Genomic DNA, 16,658 nt, shown 5'->3' with positions numbered 1-16,658 from the left:
CCACAGGGCAATAGCAACTATACCATTCAATCATTCTCCTCTTGAATCTTGTATTTAGTCACAAGTCAAAACACTCCTATGATGCCAGAGCAGTGGAACACTATTTATGCATCACAATGTGACAATTAAGAGTCTAAAGTTAACCTCCCATGCCTCCAGTAAGCAAGATCTTAACTGGAGATGAAGAGGACAAAAAGCTCACAAAGAAAAATTTGAAAAGGATTTGCCAAGGTCAGGGACTAATGTTTCTGCCAACTTTTAGCATTCCTTGCTATGCATGCTTCAGGGCTAAGTTTCAACTATTATCTTCCCATCTGCTTAATATCAGGAGGAAAGAATACCAGGTGACTTCTACAAGTGAAGGTGGCCAGAGATTCAGCTTTTACTTATAAGGACTAAGTAGACTACTCAGGATTTTTATACAAAGTTAAAGGAAATAAAAACAGATCGCTTTATGTGATTTTTTTCAAGTATATGCAGTAGACTAACAATGCTTTTCTGTTACCTGGGAATTGCACGGCACGTAGCACCAGAGATATGTAGGCTATGTAAGGTCTATGTAAGCTAATGACTGGAATATTGAGAAAGAAGAAGAGTCATAAAACCTTTACTCAACTGTAGGAAAAAGTGAGGGGAAAGAGCAGCTAACTTTCAGGAACTCTAAAACTAGGTCCTACTTTATTTTTTCTATTCAGCCCTCATGGAGTGGGAGAAATTGTAAATGGCTGTGAAGAAATAATGAACAGATGGTACTGAAAAGTCACCATCTGTGCACTGGGAGACTGTAAGGCCCAAGTGTATCTCCTACCCTAACTGGTGGCTGAACTGTTGTCTTGTCAGTATACTGGAGAAGGGAAGACTTCCTCTAAAGATAAATTGCCATTAGTATTTTTTCAGATGTAAGAGAGGGGGAAGGAGAAAACTGCCACTGCTAGATACTTTGATTTAAGAAATAAAAATTCAATTCCATTAGAAAATTATTAAATAGTTACTAAACAGAAAAGCTCTGCTTTGCTTTATTTATAATGACTACTGACAAATAATCTAATCATGAATCTGTGTGCATGTGTGTTTGCATGTCTGGGTCTAGTAATGACAGTCCATAACATTTAGCAACAGTGTTTGAAAGTGATGACAGCAAGGAGGAGGATGACAACAAGAAAGCAATTTGTTCTTTTTTAACATTGTGAAATGCTATTGTAGAAGTGTTGAAGTGTGAGCTTGGAATCTGAAGCTATCATCTGTCTCATCATGATGACTGTACTCAAATTTTATGTGGTAATTCATCTGTTATAGACTAGTTTAATCTATATTACTATTTGAGAGGTAGCATTTAGCAGAAAAAGTACAAATTTATTTCTAAACAAACAGATTTTTCTCAAGATAAGCTATTTCATATTAACACAAAGGTCATTATTCTGAGGGCCACATATCCCTGAAATTACATGCAAAATTTTGTGCATACACAGTATTTTTCTGGAAGAAAGTCTGTATCATTAATCAAAATTTCAAGTAGTCTAGGATGCAACACAGTACAAATCCTTAACTCCAAGGGAGCCAGTGGAAAATTCAAAGTGTGTATTGGGGAGAAGGGGTAGAGATAGGAAGATGAAACTCTATTAACAATTTCAAAACCCCCAATTAAAGATAAGACTTTCCTCAAGTCTCTTCTTCCTTACTCTAAACTCCTAGCCACATTCACCTTCTTCCTCCACAGCACAAAAGGAAAACAAGGTTATAATTCTTAAGTTATTACTGGAAATATATTACTAATGCAAATTAGTAATCTGCTAGAACTGTGGTTATACCTGTAAAACAAAAAATGTTTGGTGAACGTACATAATTTATGCAAAAGAACTAGGTATAGTGAACCAATCAGTGATAGCTATTGCATACAGTGGTGCTGATATGTACAGTGAAATACAAACAGCTAATCATCACCGGTTGTTCTAATGGCAAAAACAAATCCCTAATCTCAAAGCTTCTTTTTTTCTTTTTAAGAAGATAAAACATGTAAAGATGAAGGTAGTTTCTGCTCTTGGAATACTTTGATTAGTATCAAGTTCATTATCCAACCAATGGGAAAATATGTATTTATTACTAAAAGAGGGAACTAAAAAGTTTTATTTTCAGATGTCCAAAAGCAAAATCTTGGTAGACTATACACTTCCTTACACTTAGGCAGCACACTAAGAGATCTTAGAAACGAAATAACTCCCAAGGATCAAACTGCTTTATGTTAGAAAAAAGACTTGTTTTTATATAGATTTTCAATTAACTCATTAAAGTTGATGATTATACACTACATACAAAAACAATTTTGGGGGTCTCCAGGGTGGCTCAGTCAGTTAAGCAACTGACTCTTGATTTCAGCTCAGGTCATGATCTCACGGTTTGTGAGATCAAGCCCCACATCGGGTTCTGCGCTCACAGCATAGAGCCTGCTAGGGACTGACTGACTCACTCTCTCTCTCTCAAAATAAACATTTAGAAAATAAAATCTTGTTCAGTTACTATTAATAGGAAGAGCCCTTAACTGTGATTACAATACAGGGAATAAGTTAATGCTCTGTTACCTGGTCCATTTTTTGATGAAAGGCACACATTTTACCACTCAAATGAACAAAGCTAAATTAAACGAACAAGCTAAAGAAAGTGTGTTTGTTATCTGTTCCTGAAACTAAACACTTTGGCTTCATCAGCATTAGTCACATTCACCTGACCTGGGCCAGGAATGGGGGTGAGTGACAGAGCAAAACTATGGAAAATTAACCATTACTGAATGTAGCTATAGTACGTACAAGCCACTGAAGTAGCTGTTTTACATACAGTCCTTTAATCCACAGGCTAACTCTAGAGTAGTGGTTCCTATCTGTAATTTGTAGATGAAGAAAGTAACTGGCAGAGACCAATTTCAGACCCGGAGTTGTTTGAATCAAGGACCTATATCTTTCCTCTAAATTACACTTTTTAAAAAAATTATCATTTTTAAGTAATCTCTATGCCCAACGTGGTGCTTGAACTCATGACCCTGAGATCAAGAGCTGCATGCTCTTCTGACTGAGCCAGTCTGGCACCCCGCCACTAAACTGTAATTCTTACTAAAATTGGAAATAAATAAGAAACATAAATTATAAAGCGTGACTTCTTGGGAATTATAAGTTACGAAAGCCTCCCATCTTTCTGAAAGCAACAGAAATTATTTTGCTGTCGGTAGTGAAATGTTAATCTAGTCTATCCAGCCAAATGGTGGTAAATAACAAATGAGAAACACAGTATATAGCTACTTTAAGTGAAGTCCAAAACAGAGAAAGATGTAACTGAAAAAGATGAAACTAGTATTAACTTCACAAACCATTTTCCTACTGCTTATCTTCAAACTAATAATCTTAAAATTATGCAGATATTTAAAAAGGTATTTTTATTTGGTTCTTTGCTTTTTATCTCCAAAGAAAATAGATGTAATGTTGAGGGGTTGGGGGATTTAAAGTTTAACTTTCTCTTAATAAGACATGAGAAAACACAAAATAAAAACAGGAGCAAAGGTAGTGTATTAAAAAGTATACCCATAATCAATTTATGTAACCTGCCTATATCTTTAACAAACAAAATTTAATTTCACATTACAGATGAAAAGCTTCAAATTTGAAAATGAAAAACAAATATTCCACAAAATACACCTAGCAGAACCACTGCTCTAATAACTTTACACTGGATCTAAAAATAAAAAATATGTATCAGTAGAAAACACTTCAAAAATCAAGATCAGAACTAACCTCTTTGGCATAGAATATTATACTAATTTTTTCTTCATATCTATAGGTTATATTTTCAGAGACATGACTTACCTTTTACTTTAAACAGTTGTATGATAAACCACATTATAACAGCATTCAATATTAATAGTTCTACACACAACATTCAGGGTTGTCAAGTGTTAGTCAAACATATTTTATTCATATATATATATATATATATATTTCTTTCCTCACTACTAACAAATGCATTGCTCTTAACAGTCACATGAATATTGGTACATTTTCAATAAAATTTCAATAAAACTTTCATTTTAACCCAGAATGTTACTCCACTACTTAGGATGCTAGGTAAAGATTCACTTCTATGACTAAAATAAACATATTGAATTTAAAATGTTGGTCATATATAGATTTATTTCACTCAGAAAAAAATCTTAAAACATACAAGTGTCTGGATTTTAAAAATTAATTTGGAGCACTCACCGATTGCATGCTTACTCCAACCTGTTGAAAAACCATCCTAATTAGGCGCTTAATCCAGCCAAGCATTTAGATGGCAAAGTCTCTCCAAATTTGCATTTCAAGTACTCCAGGCATACATAGCAGCACATGGTCCAATAAGCACACTAAAATTTTAAAATGCAAATACTAAAATGAAATAATTGTTATTTAGAATCTTTGCTGTCTGCAACATGTCTCACAAAGTCTAGTCTAAAACATTTTAAAACTTTGCATGTAGTTTACTTAAGAGAAAACAAATTTTGTTGTGATCAGCTTTAAATAAATAGTACAGTATTTTTTTAATGATTTTTTTTTCCAGCCAGGTTTCTTAGTTGGAAGCAATAAAAACCCACTATGAGTAATTTAAGTAGAAAATATTTTTATGAAAAGATATATAGTAGATAATAATGTATATAACAGATAACTGATATATAGGCTACACAGAGCCAGGAAAGACATCCAATACTGGGGCAGAATTGGTCCTGAGAAGACATCACTGCAACTGCTACTGCCCCCCCACCCCCACCCCCGCCCTCCCAGAATAGAACAGTCTGCCAGTTCTCACTTTTCTGCCTCACTGGCTCCTGAGTTGCTGTCCATACTGATGGCATTTGCTTGGCCAAATCTACCTGACTATAGTTACAGATTCTGCCTCCTACCAAAGCCATAAAGGAATTCCAGAAATATGGAACAGGAATTCAGATGCTACAGGGTCAAAAATGACAAAAGTCCTTCCACACTTCTGGCACTATATAACCCCTGCCACTCGCCTCCTTCTTCCCCGTCAATATACTATATATCTGATAGAATTAATTTTTCAGAGAGAGCATGGGAGTGGGTGAGAGGGGCAGAAGAAGAGAGAAAATCTTCAGCAGGCTCCACGCTGGCACGAGGCTTGATCCTACAACTCTGGGATCTTGACCTGAGTCAAAATCCAGAGTCTGATAATCAACTGACTGAACCACCCAGGTGCCCCTCTGTCTGACAGAATTAAATTGTTAAATCGTCATACAGCCTAAACCAGTCTGCTGAAAGTGTTGGTCTCCAGTGAAACCGAGTTTGAAGAAAACTATGTCAATGTACTGCTTCCTCATCAAAGCAGTCTTGATTAAAAACAAACAAAATGGCTGAACAAAACAGTTCCTGTACTTATTATTACTAAGTACTTGGTATTACTAAGTAGACTTAGTAACATATTTGATTTACATTCTGATGCAAGTTCATCCCATTATGGACCACAAAAAGAGTTTATGGTCTACACTTTGAAAAAAACTTTATGAATAATTGGGGGAGGGGGAGATAAACGGTGCCACAAATATACCAGACATTGGGTGACACATGAACTGAAAAGAGCCAGGTCCTAATGACAGATGAAAGTATGTAATAATTCTAAGCACTGGCAGAAATATATAATTTATTGATAACTGTGAAATGGTCATGACTAGAACTTTGGTGAGACAGAGACACAGATATATTTTAATGTTACCAATATCTATTACTGCTTGTAAGAATGCCATACTCTGAGAGTTAATGGGAAGAAAAACAGCCAAGGTCCAAAAATAATGTCAAAGCTGGAGAAAAAAACAAACAAACAAACAAAAAAAACCCCACAACTACCTGGGAGAAAAAAAGATGGTTTTATGTCAGATTTGAAAACCTATCACTTTTATATATACATACATATTTTTTGACCTTTTTTTTTTAAGTAGGCCTCATGCCCAATGTGGGGTTTGAACTCACAACCCTGAGATGAAGAGTCACATGCTCTACCAACTAAGCCAGCCAGATGTCTCTAAGATGAAATTTTTTTAAGTTTTACTTATTGGGGCATGTGGGTGGCTCAGTCAGTAAAGTGTCAGACTAGATTTCAGCTCAAGTCATGATCTCATAGCTCATGAGATTGAGCCTTGCTGTTAGCACAGAGCTTGCTTGGGGTTCTTCCTCTCCCTCTCTCTGTCCCTCCCAAGCTCACACACACATGCATCCTCTCTCTCAAAGTAAACTTTTTAAAAATCCTATTAAAGTTTTATTATTATTTAAGTAATCTCTACACCTTTTGTGGGGCTCAAACTAATAACCCCAAGATTAAGAGTCGCACACTCTTCTGAGTCAGTCAAGCAACCCAGCCTATCACTTTTTTAAAATGTAACTTACACAGAAAAGTACACAAATTTTAAGTGTCCAACTTGATGAATTTTTATGTATATATAGACCTGTGTAGCCACCACTCAGATCAAGAGCCCCAGAACCCCCAAAGCCCCCATTCTAACCACTATTCTGACTTTTAAAAAAATGTTTACTTATTTTGAGAGAGAGACGAGGTGCCTGGGTCCCTCAGTCAGTTAAGCGTCTGACTTCAGCTCAGGTCATGATCTTGGGGTTCATGGATTCAAGCCCTGGCATCGGGCTCTGTGCTCAGACCTCAGAGTCTGGAGCCTGCTTCATATTCTGTGTCACCCTCTCTCTGTCCCTCCCCCACTCGCATGCACAAGGAAGAGAGAGAAACCCAAGCAGGCTCTGCCTTGTCAGCACAGAGCCCAACGCAGGGATCATCAGTCTCACAAACCTCAAGATCATGACCTGAGCCTAATCAAGAGTCAGACGCCCAGCTGATTGAGTCACCCAGGCGCCTCTACCATTATTTTAACTTTTATGAGCATTTATTAGTTTTGCCCACTCGATGTATTCTTTTGTGTCTGACTTCTTTCATTTAACAATGTCTGTGAGATTAATTCACATCCTTTGTAAATCAGTTATTTTTCGTTGCTGTTATGTACTGTACCACAATTTACTTACCCAATTTACTGTTCATGAATATTTGGGTTGTTTCCATTTTTTATCTATTACAGATAAAGGTGCTAAAATAATTCTTGCACATAGCATAGAAAGGTACACATAAAAACTCATTTCTCTTGAGGATATGCTCAGAAGTAAAACTGCTACATCACAAGATATACAGACAGTCCCAACTCACAAATGGTTCAACTCATAATTTTTTGACTTTACAACAGTGTGAAAGCAAATACACATTCAGTAGAAAACACATTTCAAATTCTGAATTTTGATCTTTTCCTGGGCTTTCAATATATGGTCGATACTCTCACGTGATGCTGGGCAACAGCAACTAGAGCTCCCAGTCAGCCACGTGATCACAGGGTAAACAACTCATAAACTTACAGCCATTCTGAAACCATACAACCATTCTGTTTTTCACTTTTAGAATGGTATTAGGTGATTTTGCCCATCTGTAGGCTAATGTGTTCTCATCACATTTAAGGTAGGCTAGGGTAAGCTATGACATTCAGTAAGTTCTGTGTACTAAATGCATTTTAGACTTATGGTATCTTCAATTTATAATGGACTTATTGGGACAGAACTCCATCATCAGTCCAGGAAGATCTGTATAAATAAAATATACGGCTACATCTTTAATAGAAACTAACATCTTTCCAAAGGACACTCTCATAAGCAAGTAAATGAGAGAGTTCTAGTTGTGCTACAATTTTTGTCAATACTTGCTTCGTATTGTTTTTTTTTTAACATTTATTTTATTTTTGAGACAGAGAGAGACAGAGCATGAACGGGGGAGGGGCAGAGAGAGAGGGAGACACAGAATGGGAAGCAGGCTCCAGGCTCCGAGCCATCAGCCCAGAGCCCGACGCGGGGCTCGAACTCACGGACCGTGAGATCGTGACCTGAGCTGAAGTCGGATGCTTAACCGACTGAGCCACCCAGGCGCCCCGTATTGTTGGTATTTTAAATTTTAGCCATCCTACTAGGCTCTTTACATGTCTTGGGAGCATTTTGGTATCTTCTCCAAAGTATCTTTTGCTCATTTTTCAAATGGATAGGATTTTTTTTTTAATATTTTAAAATTATTTTTGCCAAGAAGAGATGTTTTGCAATCTGAGCCAAGGCTTGGATAAAGGAGATGAAATCTAAGAGTGAATGACTAAGAAAAGAAGCCAGAATAGAAACCCCAGGAAATACTTAAGGAACTAGCATAAAAAATAAAAACCCCTGGGGGGAAAATGATCAAAGGGTAGTAGAAAAATAATGACAGAAGTGTTGTCAGCAAAGAAACAAAAAGGAAATTTCAAGAAAGGAAATGGTCCTTGTTAAACTGAAACACACAGGAAAGAGGTCACATAGTCAGTTGGTAGCCTCCTACTGCCAACCTTTCCTCCAAGCCTCTCCACTGTGCTCTCTAGAACGCTTCTTAAAGATAAATGTCCCCTCCTTTCCTGAACTGACACTGGGCTCTCCCTATTTATAATCCTGCTTCAAAGCCTTCTCAAAGGGTTCCTCCTTGCTTACTCTCTCGCTTTATATCAAAGCTATTCCTAATCAACAACTTCTCTGCATTTTGGCCCCCTGAGCACTAGTAAATCAATAAATGTATCTTCTATTTGCCAGTGCTAGGTGATTTTAATATTCAGACATGACACATCCCAGAGATTACTGTGTAAGCCCATTCATATAAAGAACCAAACCAGGTAAAATTAAAAGTAAGCTAATCACAGATCAGATTTTTTTTTTTTTTTCAAGTTTTGTTTTGTTCTGTTTTGCTGTTGAAGACAGGGGTCCTGACTGGCAGGTCTGAGAGGGATTTCTAAGGGTGCTGGCAATACTCTGATCTCTTAACATAGACACTTAGGTATGTTTATTCTATGAAACTGTAGGAGAGTTGAAAATACTGACTCTACCTTTAGTCTTTCATCTTGCTCATATCTGCTCGCTCAATGATCTCTCTTGGGGCTATGTGTTCCTGACCCCTTGGAGATTAATATACATCCCTCAGAAATGCCCGCCAAGGAGGCTTGTTTTGGCCTCCCATGAATCTGTTAGAGGTAACAGTCATTCCCTCTCCTGAAGTACAGATGGCACCACAAGGTCTGTTAAAGGTTAGCTGTCAATTAAGCGCCTGCAAGCCCTCTGATCTCACTAAGACTAAAATGCCCTCCTGCACATTCTATAAAAATCTGTAGGCTAAGATCCGGACTTTTCAGGGAATAGCTGCACAGATGTCCAGATTATCATCCAACCAACCCTGTCAGTAAGTTACCCAGAATAAAACTCTGTGTTAACTGTATGGAATTGCCTGTTGTGCTTTTCAGTCTTAAGTGTCTTCTCAGTTTGGAGGATACTTTGTAGTCCTTCCTCCACCTACCAACAGAAACTTATCAAGATGTATCCTTACATACTTTCCTTAATGTAAGTTATACCTCAAATAAAAGCTTTAAAAACATACATAGCCTTTGACCAACTTATGCAACTTTCAGGAATTTCTCTCAAAAGCATTGTATGTAATAACACATGTGTAAAGATATTGTCTACAGTGCTTTTTCTAACCACAAAACTGGGATCAACCTTAATGTTCATCAATAAAATTGTTAAATTACAATATACTCATATTAGAAAATATTATGCATCTATTAAGTGAGTGAAGTCCAGATGGTAATTACACCTGTGATGAGCATAACACAATGTATAAACTTATTGAATCACTATGTTGTACACCTAAAAGTAATGTAACATTGTTGTGTTAACTATTCTCAATTTTTTTTAAAAAGTAACAGTCTATATAATGACTCGCTGGAATATACATGATACAGCAAGAATAATGTTTTGTTTTTTTAGGAAGAACATGTTAAGTATGATCTTATTTCTGTAAAAAACAAAAATCTTCAACCATTTTTTTTTTAATGTTTATTTTTGAGAGAGCCCAAGTGAGGGAGGGGCAGAGAAGGGGAGACAGAGGATCTGAAGCAGGCTCTGCGCTGACAGCAGCAAGCCTGATGCAGGTCTCAAACTCACTAACCGTGAGATCATGACATGACCTGTGCTAAAGTCAGATGCTCAACCAACTGAGCCACCCAGATGCCCCAAGCCTCAACCTTTTTATTTATAGAAAGATACACATCAAACTCTTAAAAATGGCCAGAGCAGGTAGAAGTGGACTTTTCTTTGTATGGTTTACTTTTCATTTAAAAACAAAATCTAGGAGCACCTGGCTCGCTCGGTCAGAAGAGCATGCGACTCTTCATCTAGGGGTTGAGTTCGAGCGCCACCTTGGGTTATAGAGATGAAATAAACTTTAAAAAAAAAAATCTAGAAAAAAAGAATCTCACCTTCTAGCTTTCCCTCAGATACTCCTCTGACCTACCCGGTCCATACTGAGACCTTCGGTCTATTCTTCCCTGCAATTTTCATCAACCTAATCAATCCCTTTCCACCTTCACTTTCTTCTACCCCCATGCAGCCAAAAATCACTTGAACCACTCTGTGTATTTTCAACTCCTTACTCTACTGCTCTATTTCTACAAACCACAACTTGATTAATCCAACAGGCTTCATTTCCTACAATTGGACCTTAGAAAAATTACAAAATCTCACATTTTGATGTTGCTACAAAAATGTGCTACCTCTGACATCAAACGGGCCCTCACTGCTGTCTAGCATTCTAGGCAAATATTTTCTTACTCTTCCCCCTCTTCCATTCCCCAAGCAGCTTGTTCAAGCATTCTTCATGCTATCCAAATCTCTCCAACCCTTCCTCCATCATTTCTCAGCAAAAATGAAGCACACTACTTCAAATAATAGAGAAATCATCTAACAGGAAATCCCTCAACATCCTGCCACTCCACATGCCATACACTTACCTACATCCGCACCTATTCTGTCCCCCATTCTCTCCTGTCCCTCCTTCCACCTAAGGGCTCAGGATTACACCCCCTCAACTCACAGGTCTCATTACATCAGCTCCACTCTGTATAGATAAATCCTCTTTCCTGTCCTATGTCAGCTTCGATCACATGCCACCTTCTGGTTTCTCCCATCTGCTCTCAAACCAAAGATCCAAAACCAAGCTCCTTAATTTTCTTCCTAAATCTGCTACTCATGTGTTCCCTACCTCAGAAAATGGCACCCATATCGTCAATCATTCCTTCTTTCTCTTTCATTTTCTACAATCAAGATGTAGGTTTCCTCCTAAATAGATCAGATTCCATTTACATTGCTATTCTATTCCAATCCAGTTATCCAAAGCCTACACTATCATAAAAATCTATTAACTAGACTATTACTAGTTAATAGTCCCCCCCACCAACTTTGCTCTCCCCTTTCTATTCATTCTCGATACCGAAATAAGTCCTTTATGATCTGGTCTCTGTGCTGTCCTATCCTCTGTATCTTTCATACTCTACTCTTCGATCTGGTCATACAGATAATTCTAAAAACTCAACAGGCTCTCTAGACTTTTCTTTTATCCAGTATTCCACCTCCCTATAGTTTCCCTATATCAAGCTAGGTCCTACTAGTCCTTTATTTCAGCTTAGCTATCACTTCCTCCAAGAGGTTCTTCCTGATGGACCAAAGTTTTTCCTGATGGACCAGGATTAGGGTACTCCTGTAAATATTATCCCATATACCACATTAAAACAATGTACCTAAACTGCTTATCTCCACAGCACTTTAATCACCAAAAACTATCTTATTCACCACAGTGACCTCAGCACTCAGTATACGCAATATAACAGTTGCTAGGTTAATATTAAAATATTAAACGAAGGACATCTAAGACGCAAGCCAGTATCTTTTCTACATTATCTCAAATGTGAACAGATTATGTAAGCATTTTGCTTCTACTTATAGGTGAACTAGGTAATTTCAGACAAATCATCCTCCCAAGAGGATAAATAAACTGGACAAAATATAAAAATCATGTATTTGAAAGCATCAGAGAACTGTCAAGGCAGAGAAGTATATCCAGGCCAGTAGTTATTTCCTTGGGGAAAGATAAAAAATTAAAAAAATAAAAGGGAATGACTTCTAATGAAATTTACTGAGAGAAGGCACCTATAACAAGTATAAGGAATGAAAAAGTAAACATCACTATCGATCACAAAGGTGCTAAAAATAATAATAGTAAAGGGAGAGGCGCTTGGGTGGCTCAGCTGGTTAAGCATCCAACTCTTGGTTTCAGCTCAGGTCATAATCTCACAGTTCGTGAGTTTGAGTCCCAGGTTAGGCTTCACACTGACAGCTCAGAGCCTGCTTGGGATTTTCCCTTCTCTCTCTGCCCGTCCTCTGCTCATGCTCTCTCAAATAAATAAATAAACTTTAAAAAATAATAATAAAAAGGAGGCACCTGGCTGGCTCAGTCAGTAGAGCATATGACACTTGATCTCAGGATTCTAACTTTGAGCCCCATGTTAAGTGTAGAGATTACCTGGGGCACCTGGGTGGCTCAATTGGTTAAGCATCCAACTTCAGCTCAGGTCATGATCTAGTGGTTCACAGGCTCAAGCCCCGTGTTGGGCCCTGTGCTGACAGCTCAGAGCCTTGAGCCTGCTTTGTGGATCATGTCTCCCTCTCTCTGTCCCTCCCCTGCTTGTACTCTCTCTCTCTCTCTCAAAAATAAAAACATGAAAAAAAAAGAGTAGAGATTACTTAAAATTAAAATCTTTAAAAAAATAATAATAAAGGCAAAACAAAGCTACGTAAGAAGTTACAATGGTGGTTACCTTTCGATGGGAGTGGGTAATAGTTGGTAGAGAGCATAAAGGAGCTTTCTAGAGTGCATACAACTTTCTATTTCTTAATGTGGGCGGTGATTACATGGACATTTGCTTTGTCAGGATTTATTGAGTTATATATTCATGTTTGTGCATTTTATATTACATTTTGTGTGTGTCATACTTCAAAATAAAAAAGGCTTAAAAAAAGATGGCTAAGGGGGCGCCTGGGTGGCGCAGTCAGTTAAGCGTCCGACATCAGCCAGGTCACGATCTCGCGGTCCGTGAGTTCGAGCCCCGCGTGGGGCTCTGGGCTGATGGCTCGGAGCCTGGAGCCTGTTTCCGATTCTGTGTCTCCCTCTCTCTCTGCCCCTCCCCCGTTCATGCTCTGTCTCTCTCTGTCCCAAAAATAAATAAAAAACGTTGAAAAAAAAATTAAAAAAAAAAAAAAAGATGGCTAAGAATCAGACTGTATTTTGTTTTCTAGGTTCTGTATGAATGCATATATAATTTAACTTCAAGAATTTTATGATGATGATATAAGCTTATAGTCTAGTCTACTCTGACATAGACTATAAGAAATAGCAAACTATTTGGGGGAGGAGGAGAACAGGTCAGGGCAGTAGACAAGACTAAATGAAAATAGATAAATCTTGAAAACAGACTTTCTCTTCCCTCTACAAATACTATGAAAATATATAAGAGTGTACAGTTACACCAATTAAAGTTTATGGCAATCAAATCAAAGATAACACTAATACTGCTTTCAACAAATGCAGTGTATGCTTTTGAGATAGTTATGATAAAAAAAATTCACTACCAGTAAATAGTTTCACAATAACCCTGTTAGTAATAATAGCAAAGTTGTTATTAATTTATGTTGTCATTAAATTTAAAATGCCAAAAACTTTAAAAGCTACAACAGTACACTGGAGCTTATTTTTATAAGGTCTTTGGGAACTATTCAAGAGAATGGCCATTTAATTATCTTTACAATATGAGAGAGGAGTATGACCATTTTATAGCAGAGGTGGAAGGAGTCTAAAATGATTAAAAGGACATTCTTATTCAGTTGGTTAATTTATTAGAATAAGGTTTCCTGTTCTCAGAATACTAAAAGATTAGATAAATCAATGCACCCCAATGACACTCTACATTCTAGTGCCAAACAATGATGCGAAAGAAAAATAAGGACCATGAAGTATTAAAACAAAACAAAAAAAAACAACTTGTCAATTTGAAGTTACTGTCCTTTATTTTGAGACTCTATCCTTCTTACATTTCGGTGTAAAAAAGCCTTTTCTGTTAGGATATGGGGACAGCAGATGGATGTTACTTGATTTTTTTTTTTTTTTTTTAATGTCCTTACTCATCACAATGAAAAGTTGTCAATCCTATGTCAATGCCATGCCCTCCCTACTTTCTGGAAATTAAACTTGAAATTAAAATCTAGTGACCACTGCTATACTTCAGTCTGGTTGAGACTTTAAATCAGAACACTTTCCCATACTATAAAATAATGATATAGTATTTGACCCTTGGGTACAATTTAATGGCAATTATTCAGGATTAATATTCTACACTGTTCATGCAAAATTAAATACACTGCTATATTCCCAGTGCCTAGCACAGAATCTAAAGTATAAGTCACACTTGTTTCAGTCCACAAATGAATAAATCTCATGACCTAAACTACATCTCTCAACAACCAAAAAAAAAAAAAAAAAAAAAAAAAAAAAAACCTGTTCAGATAAAAAGTTTAGTAAGACAAATTACAACTTGATGATATTTCTTTTAAGGAAACAGATTTTATATAGGAAATTACATTTCTGAAGGGCATTTTCTGTAACATTTTTAGAGGTCAACTTTTCTGATATAAAAGAGATTAGAGGGGGAGTCTGGGTGGCTCAGTTGTTAAGCGTCCAACTTTGGCTCAGGTCATGATCTCACGGTTTGTGAGTTCGAGCCCCACATCAGGCTCTGTGCTGACAGCTCAGAGCCTGGAGCCTGCTTCAGATCCTGTGTCTCCTTCTCTCTCTACCCCTCCCTGCTCGCACTCTGTCTCTCTCTCTCAAAAATAAATAAACATTAAAAAAAATTAAATAAGGGGCGCCTGGGTGGCGCAGTCGGTTAAGCGTCCGACTTCAGCCAGGTCACGATCTCACGGTCTGTGAGTTCGAGCCCCGCGTCGGGCTCTGGGCTGATGGCTCAGAGCCTGGAGCCTGTTTCCGATGCTGTGTCTCCCTCTCTCTCTGCCCCTCCCCCGTTCATGCTCTGTCTCTCTCTGTCCCAAAAATAAATAAACGTTGAAAAAAAAAAAAAAAAATTAAAAAAAAAAAAAAAATTAAATAAATAAAAAATAAAAGAGATTAGTCTTATATATTCATTTGAACTAAGAGTGTACTATTTTCATATGAGGATCTCTGAAATATAACTATAATGAATGACATAATTACATATCTTCTTCTTGAACTATTTTTACTTTAAGCACTCCCATGCAAATGAATTAAGTACTATGGCATCAATTTTATTTTATTTTGTAATATTTATTTATTTTTGAGAGGGAGAGGGAGGGATGGACCAGGGGAGGTGCAGAGAGGGAGGCAGAGGATCTAAAGCTGGCTCCAAGCAGACAGCAGAAAGCCCAATGCAGGGCTCGAACCCAGCAACTGTGAGATGATGACCTGAGCCAAAGTCAGATGCTCAACTGACTGAGCCACCCAGGCACCCCTTCTGGCATCAATTTAAAAACAATCTTTTGAAAAAACTGTTCAGGGGCACCTGGGTGGCTCAGTCAGTTAAGGGTCCAACTTCGGCTCAGGTCATGATCTCACAGTTAATGAATTCAAGCCCCGCATCAGACTCTGCTGACAGCTCAGAGCCTGGAGCCTGCTTCAGATTCTGTGCCTCCCTCTCTCTCTGCCCTTCCCCTGATCGAACTCTGTCTCTGTCTCTCAAAAATAAATGAACATTAAAAAAAATTTTTTTAATAAAAAAATTTTTTAAAGGTGATTTTCATAAGTTGTGTAATAATTACTGCCCCCTGCATATTATGTGTATAAAAAATTACCTGAGGGGCAAAACTCAGTAAATTAGACCTTTGTAAATAAACATTATTAGTTTATAAAACTGGAAAAGGTATTTACTGAGCATTAGTGTAAAAAGAAAATTTAGAAGCAAACTCAATGTCCATCAACAGAATAAATTCAATATATCCACTCTAAGTTTATGGCCATTAAAACAAAAAGTTATATACAAAAAATGTTCATAATAAAAATACATGAAAGAAGTTGCAAACTACCATATACCTGTGATTCCTTTTTGTGTGTGTGATTCCATTAAAAAAAAAAAAAAGCATACAGGGGCATCTGGCTGGCTCAGTCAGTAGAGCATAGGACTCTTGATCTTGGGGTTGTAGGTTCACATCCCACATTGGATGTAGAGATTACTTAAAATCTTTTTTTAAAAAGTATAGCAATAATGATAAAATAGATATTAGTTTAAATCAACTAACTAAAAAAAAAATAAAATAAGTTTTAATTTCATCCCAAGCAGTAATATCTATGCAATCAGTGCTTGTTATTTCAGGATATTTTTCCACATTCATCTTAAAAACCTTCACTACAGGGATGACTGAATGGCTCAGTCAGTTAAGCATCTGACTCTTGGTTTCAGCTCAGGTCATGATCTCATGGTTTGTGGGTTCAAGCCCCTGCTTGGAATTCTCTCTCCCTCTCTCTCTCTGCCCCTCCCTTGCTCATGTTCTTTCTCTAATAAGTAAAGTTTTAAAAAATAAATAAATAATTTCACTATAGGCTGTACTTCCTATCAGTACCAAAACAGACTGGGATAAAGAGATATCTTACCTTGGGGCACCTGGGTG

General features: G+C 37.2%; 1 protein-coding gene across 1 annotated transcript in view; it reads right to left on the bottom strand.

The window, feature by feature from the left end:
* The window catches only part of MTFR1 (mitochondrial fission regulator 1), a 62,921-nt gene that overhangs the window by 36,204 nt on the left and 10,059 nt on the right, over positions 1–16,658 (bottom strand). The window contains exon 2 of the mRNA XM_047073987.1: positions 4,242–4,384. Within this exon, the coding sequence (XP_046929943.1) occupies positions 4,242–4,307 (66 nt within the window). The 5' untranslated portion in view covers positions 4,308–4,384. The remainder of the gene's footprint in view (positions 1–4,241; positions 4,385–16,658) is intronic.

The sequence above is a fragment of the Lynx rufus genome, unplaced genomic scaffold (assembly GCF_022079265.1).
Source record: "Lynx rufus isolate CCGP_SWC_20201006 ecotype Redwood Valley unplaced genomic scaffold, mLynRuf1.p SCAF_12, whole genome shotgun sequence".
NCBI classification, from domain to species: Eukaryota; Metazoa; Chordata; class Mammalia; order Carnivora; family Felidae; genus Lynx; species Lynx rufus.
Note: the sequence above shows the minus strand (reverse complement) of the source record. Positions and strands in the feature narration are given on the sequence as shown.